The sequence below is a fragment of the Mauremys mutica genome, chromosome 7, assembly GCF_020497125.1.
Source record: "Mauremys mutica isolate MM-2020 ecotype Southern chromosome 7, ASM2049712v1, whole genome shotgun sequence".
Classification (NCBI taxonomy): domain Eukaryota; kingdom Metazoa; phylum Chordata; order Testudines; family Geoemydidae; genus Mauremys; species Mauremys mutica.
In genome coordinates, this window is record NC_059078.1 from 124,745,152 (window position 1) to 124,757,203 (window position 12,052).

General features: G+C 47.8%; 1 protein-coding gene across 2 annotated transcripts in view; it reads right to left on the bottom strand.

The window, feature by feature from the left end:
• Positions 1 to 12,052, bottom strand: part of PDCD11 (programmed cell death 11) — a 45,583-nt gene that overhangs the window by 22,013 nt on the left and 11,518 nt on the right. For both annotated transcript variants that reach the window (XM_045022936.1, XM_045022934.1), the window contains exons 8-16: positions 11,005 to 11,112; positions 10,237 to 10,443; positions 8,410 to 8,534; positions 7,674 to 7,734; positions 5,217 to 5,363; positions 3,728 to 3,979; positions 2,134 to 2,277; positions 897 to 1,091; positions 69 to 239 (exon numbers count right to left, since the gene is read on the bottom strand). In XM_045022936.1, coding sequence (XP_044878871.1) covers positions 69 to 239; positions 897 to 1,091; positions 2,134 to 2,277; positions 3,728 to 3,979; positions 5,217 to 5,363; positions 7,674 to 7,734; positions 8,410 to 8,534; positions 10,237 to 10,443; positions 11,005 to 11,112 — 1,410 coding nt within the window. The remainder of the gene's footprint in view (positions 1 to 68; positions 240 to 896; positions 1,092 to 2,133; positions 2,278 to 3,727; positions 3,980 to 5,216; positions 5,364 to 7,673; positions 7,735 to 8,409; positions 8,535 to 10,236; positions 10,444 to 11,004; positions 11,113 to 12,052) is intronic.

The window sequence follows — 12,052 nt, forward strand, 5'->3', positions numbered from 1 at the left end:
TGCTTAGAGCCACATTTCTTGGGCCTGCAAACATGGTGCTTTAAGAGGGACAGTCACAACCAGCTTACCGCTTTGGGGGCCAGTCCGGCTAGACCAAATGGGAACTCCACAAACACTCCATAGGACATAATGTTCCTCACATAACCAGCCAGCTGCATCCCAGGTTGGATTTCAGAGAAACTCCTCACCACTTGCTCCTCCTGTACAGCAGAGATCATCGCAGGCTTTCTGCACAGGGTCTGAACAAATAGTCAAGGAACAGGGCCTTCTAATCAGGGGAAGAAGGGAGAGGAAAAAAAAGTTCAGGAGCCTACTAAATCCCTTGGTATCACCAGAGGGTCTCACCAGAGCCTTTGCAGGTTGTACAATACAGGATCTTAAAATCACAGCATTCCGATTCCCACCTTGCTTTCCCTCCACCGATAATTTTGGCAGCCATTATCTCACAAATTGTGACAGCTGGAGATTAATCCATTGCCCCATTTGGAAGCGGGAATTCCCTGATTACAATCCGTACAATTAGTTGGTTTTCAGTGCTAGCTGTTTACTAAAGTCATGTCATAACTGACATTTATGCATGCAAGCTGTGGAGAAAAACAAGTCAGTAAACAGAATGTTGTGATTTTAAAGCCTGATACCTCACAATCTACTAGGGCTAGAAACATGTCCTATCGCTGATTGGATTCCCAGCAGCATACAAGATTCAATTCAAGGGTGGGTAGTTCGCAAGATACCAGCCCTTCAAATCATCCTTGGTTCCTGAGCATGGAACCAGCCCCACACCTTAAACTAGTGTAATTCCTCTTCCTTGTGTACAGTCTAGATTTGAAATAGATTGTTCCATCAAGGTGTGTGTTTAATGGCCAGAGCCTTCATGAATGAAGAGTCAAGGATACAATGTGTCCTCCCTTGTCACTTAGGCACATAACCCTGCGGAGGAGGTCACCCTCTTGTAGCCAATGGTACAGGAGTTTACAGTTAACCACGTGGTCAGACAGGTGCATTGTGGGAAGGTGGGCGGAAACATTGTCCGACAAGATGGAAACCTCCAAGCCATTATCCTTCTTCTTCAGGACTTTCACGTCAACCATCTGAACAGAGAACAGGAGACATGTAACGTGAGACTGTAAACAGCTCTGAGGTCCCTCCAGCTATGCACAAGGAACTATCTCATTCCAACAGCAGAGAACCTCAGAAGCATCTGACACATTTAATATAAAACAATCTCAACAAATCACAGAAGTCAAAGTCTGGAAAATTCATTTGATCAGGTGGGAGATGCGGGCGGTGGGGGAAGATCATTTAAACAAAACAGAACATCCCTGTGCATGCAGTAGTAACACTTGTATTTATGTGTGTCAGCAGTGTCTCATTCCAAAGGGATACTGAAGCACTTAAAAACTATTGTCTTTATGGCAAATATTTACCTAACACTGAAATGCAGCCACCTCTGGAGCAAAACATGGCAGGTGTTAGCACACTGCAGCATTACAGTTTGAGAAATGGACGTGACCACCACATCCAACAGGAATTACTTCAGGGCAGTCCTATGACTGGTGTTATAGAGGAGGTCAGACTAGATGATCACAGGGGTCCCCTCTGACCGTATAATCTATGTACTGGAACTGCTGAAGTTAACACCCTACTCTTGGGATAATTTCACGGGGCTCTTTTGTCCTCCCTCTTCTAAAGCGCATCAGACCCTCCCTAGCATCCTAACGAGATACCAACCTCATAATAGGAGATGCAAAGATGCTAGTTCCTCATTTGCCTGCCGTCCGAAACAGCCTTTCTGCATCTACCAGCCTCTTTTCTCCTCTCGTTCCTCCCTGGCTTGCACCTCACCCTGTCTCTTTAAGTGCTTTGTGACTGACCAGTCCAATGTATTCACATAAGTATTTTCTCGAACATACACTCCGGCATGAGTCATGGTCTCATTTACTTTAGTCTAAAAACTTATTTGGGGATGACACTTGTACAAAAGAAATACAAAACCCAGCTGTCACCATCTAGTGAGAACCTTTCGACAGGTTTTAGAAGTAAAATAATTCAAAGTTGCACTGAATCCTTTCCTTAGTAACCAGACAGGAGGGGGAAGAGGAAGAGGAGAGCGGGGGCATTTACAATCAATACCTGTCCAGTTTCGTAAGCCACTTGCCGATTCTTCTTCGGAATTTGTTCTCCTTTGGCCTCAGAGACAGGTCTGCTCATCAAATTGAATGACAGCAGCAGCTTCTCCTGCTCAGGCTCACATTTTAAGACTATGACTTTGACAACCTATTGTAAAGAGATTTAAAAAAAATAAATAAAATAAAGACAGTGAGTTTTCTGTAGATCCACCCCTCCACTCTTACATCCAGTGTACGGCAGTACAGTGCATAAGGCAGCGAAATAAATACTCAGCCTTGGGTGCAAGGGGAAGAGTTGCTATCAGGGCATTCAACCAACATGAGTGAATTCAGATTCACGAAACCAGTGTGAGGCAGGTGTAATTCTCACTTCACAGGTGGGAAACTGAGGTACAGCGTCGTTAAAATTACTTGCCCAAGACAGAGCTGGGACTAGAACCCAGGTATCCTGACTCCCACCACCAGACCATCCTGTCCTTTCTGCAGCTGCTATAGATTCCTGAATTAAAAACAAGCAAAAGGATCCAGGAACACTCTGAGCAGGTCACAAGCCTCACGGGGACGGCCCAAAGTACAGACTGGAATTAAAAGTGCTTGGACATTGGTAAAGTCACCAGGCACAGCGTGGGTTGGATTTTTAAAATATAGACTTTAAAGATTGTTCTCCTGATCCTGAAAATAAAAGTTTTCATTCTTCTGAAAACAAGGGCCTCAGCATAGACCCCAACCCCTCCGCTGAGCAATCCGACAAGCCACCTCTCCTGGGGCTAGATTTCTTTGCCACCCGAGCTGTGCAGACCACGTCACACAGCTCTGTGCCTGCTGCACTCTCGAAAGCAGGCAAGGCCTGGAAATGTACAAGAATGCAGCTCTGCAAAGTTCTTGAGGGGAAGGAGTCTCTTACAGCCCAGCCTGTTTAACTGCATACAGGAAAGAGGAATCAATTGCTCCACAGGAGCGTTTTCAGAATCCCAGATCCTTTCGATTCCTTCCCGTGTTGTCTGTGCCTGTTAAATGATTTCCCAAGACAGGAAGAATTTCCAGTAAAGGCCTCTGATTTGAGTCCTTTAAGCCTTAGGACACAGGTGAGTTTGTAGGTATGGACATCCAGCTCCTGAGAGTTAAGGGGATGCAACAAGGCAGGGGACAGAAAACTGGGACCCTATCCCGGAGCGAGTAGCCTCATCTCCCCTCAGGAGCCCCTTCCTCCCTGTTATCAGATTGTCCTTACAACTATGCAGTGGTGTGACAGTGTCACGCGACTGTCAAGGAATTGCCTACTTCAGGGACTCAAAGCCAGTGGCACGCAGGTGATTCCTTGTAGCAGGCTAGACTTTTCGATAGCCTGTCTAACCCTAGCACAGCAGAGGGCCCAACACCTCCCACACTGCAAACCACAGCACCAGGCAGATCTCATCTGAGGTGTGCCTGGCTTGTGAATATCCCTTTACAACTCTCTAGGTGCACTGGATTCTCAACGGCACCTCCCATCCACAACCAACCAGCTTGCGGCCTCTTTCTTATCTGTCAGTGTGATGTCACAAATGCCTCTGTTGCATTTATCAATGGGTGTGCGCACGCGCGTGTGTATTAGTTACCTGGCCTTTGTAGAAGACTTTCTCTGGGGAAGGTATGGGCTCTGAGCTCAGCTCGTTCTTGGGAACCAGACCTTTAACGTCATTGTAGAACTTCACAATGCAGCCGAATTCCCTAGCGCACACAATGAAGCCGTGAGCGATCAGGCCGGGCTTTGCAGCCTCGTAACTAGTGAGGATTGGAAATTTTGACATGACCAGAGTTTTCTTCAGAGTTAGGATCAGCTTCTTTTCTTCAGGATTGGATATTAACACCTAGGAGAGCGCGCGGGGGGGGAGAGGTTAGAGTGACTGCACAAATGCTTTTCAATCAGGGAAAAGGCACCAAATCCTTGATTCATATTCGCTACGTACAAGAATCCCAAATATGTCTACAAGTCTGCACTAGCTTCAGACATCCAGACGCAACAGCACTTTGAGATCCTCGGAGGAAAGGCAAAGTGCTTTATAAACACTAATGCTGACAATGTCTCAGAAGCTAATCCTGCTAAAGCAGGTGTCGTCAAGTGACTTGGTGGCCAAGTTCCTGGTGGGTTTCCCTTGGATTGAATCTCTCTATTCAAAGGCCATCAAGCTAAAACAGGAGCAACAATGGCCCCCAAATGAGATGCAGGATACTCTGTCAGTATCAGCGACTCTAACGGAAAACCAGGAAGGTGCATTAAAAGTGTGCATGGAAGTGGGTGGGAGTAAAGCCCATAAAATCCGCGCTTCTCTTCAGAGAAGACAGAATCTATTTCAGTACGTCACTGCCCGAGAGATGACACCATTACTTCTGAGAAGTAGCACAGGGAAATGCAGCGGTTTCCTATTCAATATGCAGATTCCTACAAGGAATCACCTTAAGGATTTTAAATGGTCACAGCCTCTGAAGTTGCTAAAAATTGTTGAGGTTTTGGGAAGTTAAGTGATTACATGTAGCACGTACGGTGCTCGGTTCATCCAAGGCTCTCAGAGCATTTTAACCAGAGAGACCAAGTATCACTAGATTCCTTTCTGTAAAATGGTGCTGACAAATTAAGGCCTAAACATTTTCAAGTGTCCACTAATCGGGAGGACAATCTGAGCCCCTATGGCCCGACTTTCAGAGCTGCTGCGTATCTGCAGCACGCATCACTTCACGTGGGTGCTCAGAAGCTCTCAAAATCAGACCCCAGCTGTTTGTAGCTGGGCACCAAACTCCCCGAGACCATCCAAAGGAGCGGCGGCTTGAAAGCGTGGCCGTAATTTGGTCAGGCCGCACACTGAGTCACACTGGCCAACACTCAGTCCAGTGGCCAATAGGGAGGGAGGGGTAACCGAGAAAAGGCAACAGCTTCTCTTTCCGAAATACCAGCAACTTCACGCCCCCGGACTCATTATAAACAATCAATAAGCGCATCAGAGTCACCCGCTCTCAGTGGAAATCAGATCAGTCTCTAAATGCTCAGGCATCACGCTGGTGGAAGAGTACAACTTAAGACAGCCCAAGCCCTCGGCTTGGGAATCTCACCCGGCACTTGACTTCACTTCCCACGCTGTACTTTTTCTCGGGTTGTTTCAGGAGCACGTCCGCCAGGTGCAGGCGAGGCACCAGCCCCCTGATGTGATCTGTCACCTTCACCTGCATCCCGAAGGGTTTCAGAGCCAACACTTTGCCCTAGAGTCCGGAGAAGAGAGCAGGATTGGTAGTTTTCAGTGTAGGTTGGGGTGTACAGTAACACTTAAAGTCGTCCCAGTTAACGTTGTTACGTTGCTGATAAATTAGACATCGTTTAAAGTTGCGCAATGCTCCCGTTTAACATTGTTTGGCAGCCGCCTGCTTTGTTCACTGCTTGCAGGAAGAGCAGCCCGTTGCAGCTAGCTGATGGGAGCTTGGAACCAGGGTGGGCCGACAGCACCCCATCAGCTCCCTGCTCCCCTAAGTTTCCTGTGCAGCAGCCGCCCAGCAGGCTATCAATTGCTGGCAGTTCAGCTGTGCCTCCCACCACTGCCATGTGCTACTCCTGCCTTCTGCCTTGGAACTGCTCCCGGGAGCCTCCTACTTGCTGTGCCGGGGGGGGTGGGCTGTCAGGGTGTCCGCCTCCCCCTTCTCCTGCCCCCCCTTACCTCATTTCCACAGAGCGGGTGGAGGGGCAGGGGAGGACACAAAAGGGCTCAGGAGGGAGGGAGCTTGCTGGAAGCAGCTGCTGTCTCAACTTGCTGATCTACTTAAAAAGGCAATGTACTTAGTGTGGAGTCAGTGTACTTAAAGGGGCAATGCACATCACACACCCACACCCACGTCTCTGTCTCTCTCTGCCATGCTGTCTCCCTCCATTCGTGCTGCCTTGTAGAGTGTGAGGCTACATTAACAACGTGTTAACCCTTGAGGGCTCAGCTGTTCCAGTTCAACATTTAGCAATAAGACATTCCCTGGGAAAGGTAATAAAGGTAATAATTGGAGATATACCAATCTCCTAGAACTGGAAGGGACCTCGAAAGGTCATCGAGTCCAGCCCCCTGCCTTCACTAGCAGGACCAATTTCTGCCCCAGATCCCTAAGTGGCCCCCTCAAGGATTGAACTCACAACCCTGGGTTTAGCAGGCCAATGCTCAAACCACTGAGCTATCCCTCCCTCCACCCTCTTCCACCCTCTGACTTCACCTCCTCAACCAAGCGTCACAATCATCACTGCTGTGTACAGTATTAAATTGTTTGTTTAAAACTTAGATAGATAGATACACTCTCACACACACAGAGTCTATCTCTGTGTGTGTGTATAGACTGACCTACCCCAATATAGCGCAGTCCTCGGGAGCCAAAAAATCTCACCATATTATAGGTGAGTCCGTGTTATATCGGGGTAGGGAGAGGAACCACTCCCTGCCCCAGCTCACCTCTGCTCTGCCTCCTCCCTGAGCACGCCACTGCCGCTCCGCTTCTCCCTCCCTCCCTCCCTTCGAGGGGGGGGCGCACAGCAAGAGAGGAGGCGGAGCAGAAGTGAGCTGGGGTGGGAGGGGCCCCGGGGAGGGCGACAACAAGTAACGGGCGGGCGCAGAGGAACCGCTTGCGGTAACACTAATTCGGATATAACGAGGTAAAGCAGCCCCGTCCCCCGGAGCGCTGCTTTACCGCGTTATATCCGAATTCGCGTTATATCGGACCGCATTATATTGGGGTAGAGGTGTATACATACATACATACATAAAACGTAGTCTTTTGTCTGGTGAAAAAAATTTCCCTGGAACCTAACCCCCTCATTTACATTAATTCTTATGGGGAAATTGGATTCGCTTAACATCACTTTGCTTGAAGCTGCATTTTTCAGGAACATGACTACAGCGTTAAGTGAGGAGTTACTGTACATGGGCAATAGCCTACCCACTAACCCCCAAATATAAACACACCCCGCCCCCCCAAAAAATCGATCTAATGTATTAACCACATGGAGGGCAACAGCTTTACATAAGGGAAGCTGCACTGCTTCTTGCACCCACAATGCCAGTGATGTGCCACATGCTGGTTCTGCTGAAGTCAATGGTAAAATTCCCACTGACGTCAAATAGACCTGGATCTGACCCTATATATATGTCAAGTATCAGAGGGGTAGCCGTGTTAGTCTGGTTCTGTAGAAGCAGCAAAGAATCCTGTGGCACCTTATAGACTAACAGACGTTTTGCAGCATGAGCTTTCGTGGGTGAATAATACGATTGGGTATAGAAGGCTTTAGAAAGATCATTCTACCCTCAGCAAGGCAACACGGACGAACACCTGGACTGAACCGTTGGTTAGGTAACTACAGTCGGGAGAACTTGCAAGTTATTTTTGCTGGTGCTGTATTTGCATTCTCCCTTGCCAGCACTGGTCTGGAACAAATAGGTGTGAACTGGCATTAACTAGGCAGGGAAAATACGCATCACCTAAGGCGCGGCAGCAAGTACCAACACTCTACAATGCCAAACGTGCACCGTTCTCTCGGGATCTTACCTCCACCACACGCCCGGGACAGATGTCTTGGTATCTCAGAAACGGAGCAGCAATAATTCGACTAAGAGAAGATACAGCAAGGGTTGCTGCATGAGTCATCTTCAACGTGAGGGAAAACCCAGAGGTGGTAAGGACAAGACAACCCCTCCCCTTCCCTTACCCCTGGGGTCTGCCAGAATCCGCCTGGCACCTATTTATCACATCAGTGCTCTGTCCCCCCACAGCCCTATGTCAGAGTCATGGTGACCTTCCCTCCATTAAGGTGGGCCCAGCCACCCGACTAAGCTCTGTCCCGGTTTATGACACAAAGGACGATGGCCAGAAGCCAAAACCCTGCATGCAGGGAACCCACCAGCTCTCCGAGGGCAACACCTTTACTAGACAGGAAGGAGAGCCCGGTGGTTAGAATGCAAGCCTGAGACTTGCTCTGTTGCAGTTCTTCTGTGTGACCTTGGGCAAGTCACTTAGTCCCTCTGGACCTCAGTTCCCATCTGTGCAATGGGGAGAAGGGCCTGGCCCTGCCCCACAGGGATTGTTGGGAGGAGAAACGCGTTCAAGGTTGTGACGTCTCAGATATCCAGTAATGGGCATCAGATGAGTGCCACAGACAGATGAGTGGAAACCCCAATGGATGGGTTCCAGCCAAACAAAGCAGCACAATATTTTCCACTTGTTATCAGCCCCTTCTCTCCCCGGAGCCCCCACAAACAATTCTGGAACGGCACGGGAAACTTACTGCTTCAAAGACAACAGGGCCAGCTCATCCATAAGGCTGTAGTCAATGATTCGACATCTGTGCTTGCTGCCCACCCTAAACGCCCCGGGTTTGAAGGATTTTTTGGTGTCCGAAAGATGCTTCAGCTACAAAAACAAAGGGCAATTTATCACCATTTGGAAATAGAGATGGTATTGACTTGGGAGAACGAAACCTAGACTGACTTGAAGAGGAGAAAACAGACCAGTAAGACTCAGCAAGTTTCACATGGGTGTTTTTACTCAGGTGAGATGCAATGTTTACACCCCTCTGGAAGTATTAGTTGGGAGGACGGGGAGGAAGACACAGACAAACCCATTATTTTGGGGAGCAGCTTGTACAGTAGTTGCCAGGCAGATGAAGTTGTATTTTACTGTGTATACACACTAAGTGGCAACATTCTGCTAGCATAAGTTTTTGAAGACCATTAAGAGCATGAGAAAGAGGAAAAGGCCACCAGGCCAGGGCTTGACCTGAGTGCGAGGCCAGCCTGGTACTTTATGAAGGCTGGGCACACTGTACAGTAATCTCATTTCTAAGGGCCACCCTGAGCTCCTATGGGGTTCCAGTCACTGCAAGACCAGGGGCTTCCCAAAGGATTTCAAGCCCAGTCCTGCAAGTTACCAAGTGCCCTCCCCTGGGGTGAAGGATGCTCAACCTCTCGCAGGCCTTCCTTATTTACTTTCTCCACACCCGTCATGGTTGTGTAGACCTCTATCATATTTCCCTTTAGTCTCTTTTCCAAGATGACAAGTCCCAGTCTTATTAATCTCTCCTCACATGGAAGCCGTTCCAGACCCCTAATCATTTTTGTTGCCCTTTTCTGAACCTTTTTCAATTCCAATGTATCTTTTTTGAGATGGGGCGACCACATCTGCATGCAGTATTCAATATATGAGCGTACCATGGATAGAGAGACAATATGATAATTTTCTGTCTTATTATCTATCCCTCTCAATGATCCCTAACATTCTGTTCGCTTCTTTGAACGCTGCTGCACATTGAGTGGATGCTTTCAGAGAACTATCCACAATGACTCCAAGATCGCTTTCTTGAGTGGTAACAGTTAATTTAGACCCTGTCGTTGTATATGTACAGCTGGAATTATGTTTTTCCAATGTGCGTTACTTTGCATTTATCAATATTGAATTTCATCTGCCATTTTGTTGCCCAGTCACCCAGTTTTGAGAGATCCTTTTATAGCTCTTTGCAGTCTGCCTGGGACTTAACTATCTTAAGCAAGTTTGTATCATCTGCACTTTTTGCCACCTCACTGGTTACCTCTTTTTCCAGATCATTTATTAATATATTGAATAGGACTGGTCCCAGAACAGACCCCTGGGGGCCACCACTATTTACCTCTCTCCATTCTGAAAACTGACCATTTATTCCTACCCTTTGTTTCTTATCTTTTAACCAGTTACCAATCCATGAGAGGACCTTCCCTCTTATCCCATGACAGCTTACTTTACTTAAGAGCCTTTGGTGAGGGACCTTGTCAAAGGCTTTTTGAAAATCTAAATACACTATATCCACTGGATCTGCCTTGTCCACATGCTTGTTGGCCCCCTCAAAGAATTCTAGTAGAATATAGAGTATACTCAGTTTCACTTCCTGGTTCTCATGCACTAGCAACACAGTGCAATGTCTGGGTTGCAAATGCTGCGGGACAACCATTATTTACAACCGTTTCCACTTACGTTTTAAAATACCATTCCCTAGATGTCTCTGGTTTGGTTGGCGATTTCATGCCAGCTTGTGGCAACCCCTCCCACAGTGTAACCCGGCCACGGGGCATTCATTACTTACACGTGCAAAAGCCAGGGTGCCATCGTCCAGTTCAAAGATGACGCCAGTGTTTGCGTGGAAGCTTTTCACCACTGACTCTTCCACCACCATGCCAATTCGACTGCTGGCGAGCTGGCCAAGCACGGTGCCAGGCTGAAGGAAGACCTGCCGCAGCGTGAGCCGTACTGCTTTGGAGGTGGGATGGACAGAGAGGATGCAGGCCTTCACCTGTTGCAGGAGAGAGGATGGCAGGATGGTAAGGCAGGCTGCAACTGGAAGAGCCGAGATCCATTTTCAACCCTGCACTCTCACAACACACCTGGCTCCTGATCACTTCATGGAGGCGTTGCCAAGGTAGAACAAGGACAACGGAACGTGCGGTGTTATCATTCAGCTGTAACGTCTTTATGGGCTGGGCATTTTTTCTTTAGTTATCTGATTAAATTGTGAGAGCTAGTTTGGTGCGGACAAGGGGAGGGGAGAGTGACTGCGGGCAATCAGCCCCCGGCACAAGCCATTCCTCATATTCCATGAGCCTCTCAGCTGCTAAAACTGTAACGGGACACCCTTCCCCAGGACTCTCCAGCGGCTACGTTCAGAACTCAAAGACATAGGCTGCTTCCCTTCTCTTTACCTGGGGGGTAGAAAGAAGGTCTGTGCCAACAAAATTGCTGACACTGCCGATTCCATAGAAAAAGTAACCTTTACCAAAAAATGGTTAGAGAAGGAAAGGAGACAGACAGGCTACATAGCTTTCTGGTTCCTACGGCCGCTTCAGCATCCACTCACCGTCTGACTTTCTGAATAACTCCCCGCTTTCTTCGGATCCAGGTGCATGAAGTCCACAATCCCAGTGAAGGAGGAGAGGAAACTCAGAGAGATGCCATTAGGGGTCACCTAAACCAAGAAAGAGAAATTCTTCTGTAGGGCGTAAAATTAAATCACTAAATCAATGCCCTACCATTGCAGGGGCCTCAGGGATTGGTGCATTCAGTCCCTCCTGTTTTCTGCCTGTGACACACGATAGTGGAGTGTCTCGAGGGCTGTAACACCTTTGTCTAATTCTGGTGGTTTGCTTGGCCTGGGGGCGACTAGGTGGTGTTGGTGATCTGTGATATACAGGAGGTCAGACTAGAGGATCTGATGGTTCCCGCCTGACCTTAAACTCTATGACTCTAAATCTGTGTTAAAATCAGATCAAGATGTGGACGGCACTTTACTTCCTCCACTAATAAGCTTCTTGTCAGTGCTTAATAATACACACGCTGAAAAAGACAGGTTAATTGCTCGAGAGTTGGCTTTTTGCCTCTATTAGAAAAGAATACTTTTAAGTTTTCTAATTGTACATTTGATCTGAAGTCCAGAATCAACCTGTGCTGGTTTGCAAGCAGGTGTTTTTCCCATCTTGCACTCCCAAATCCCAAACTTCCATTTAAAAACCAACCAACCACTAAGATCCCAGCCGCTGTGGTTGCAAAAAAGAACCCTGTGTAAACAAATACAGTGAAGTCTGCCTGAGTCTGTAGGCAGCTTGAAACACAAGTTCAGCAGTGTCAGCTGCACCCATTCACATGATTGGCTGTTAAGTTTGAAGTCTAATGCTGAAACTTTCAGTGCCAGCTATTTCACCAATGATCAAAGGAGAAGATCTGCATAATGTACTGAAAGTGGTGTCAAGTGGGCGGAGCTGGGGAGAGCGCCACCGTTCATGTTTTCCCAAATTCAACTTCTGAATGAACATATGGAAATGCTCATACGAAAAAGAGGAAAATTTCTCCTGTCTCCACAGCCACAACAGAAAGGTCCAGAGGATGTCAAGCAAGGAGAGTTGAAAGGT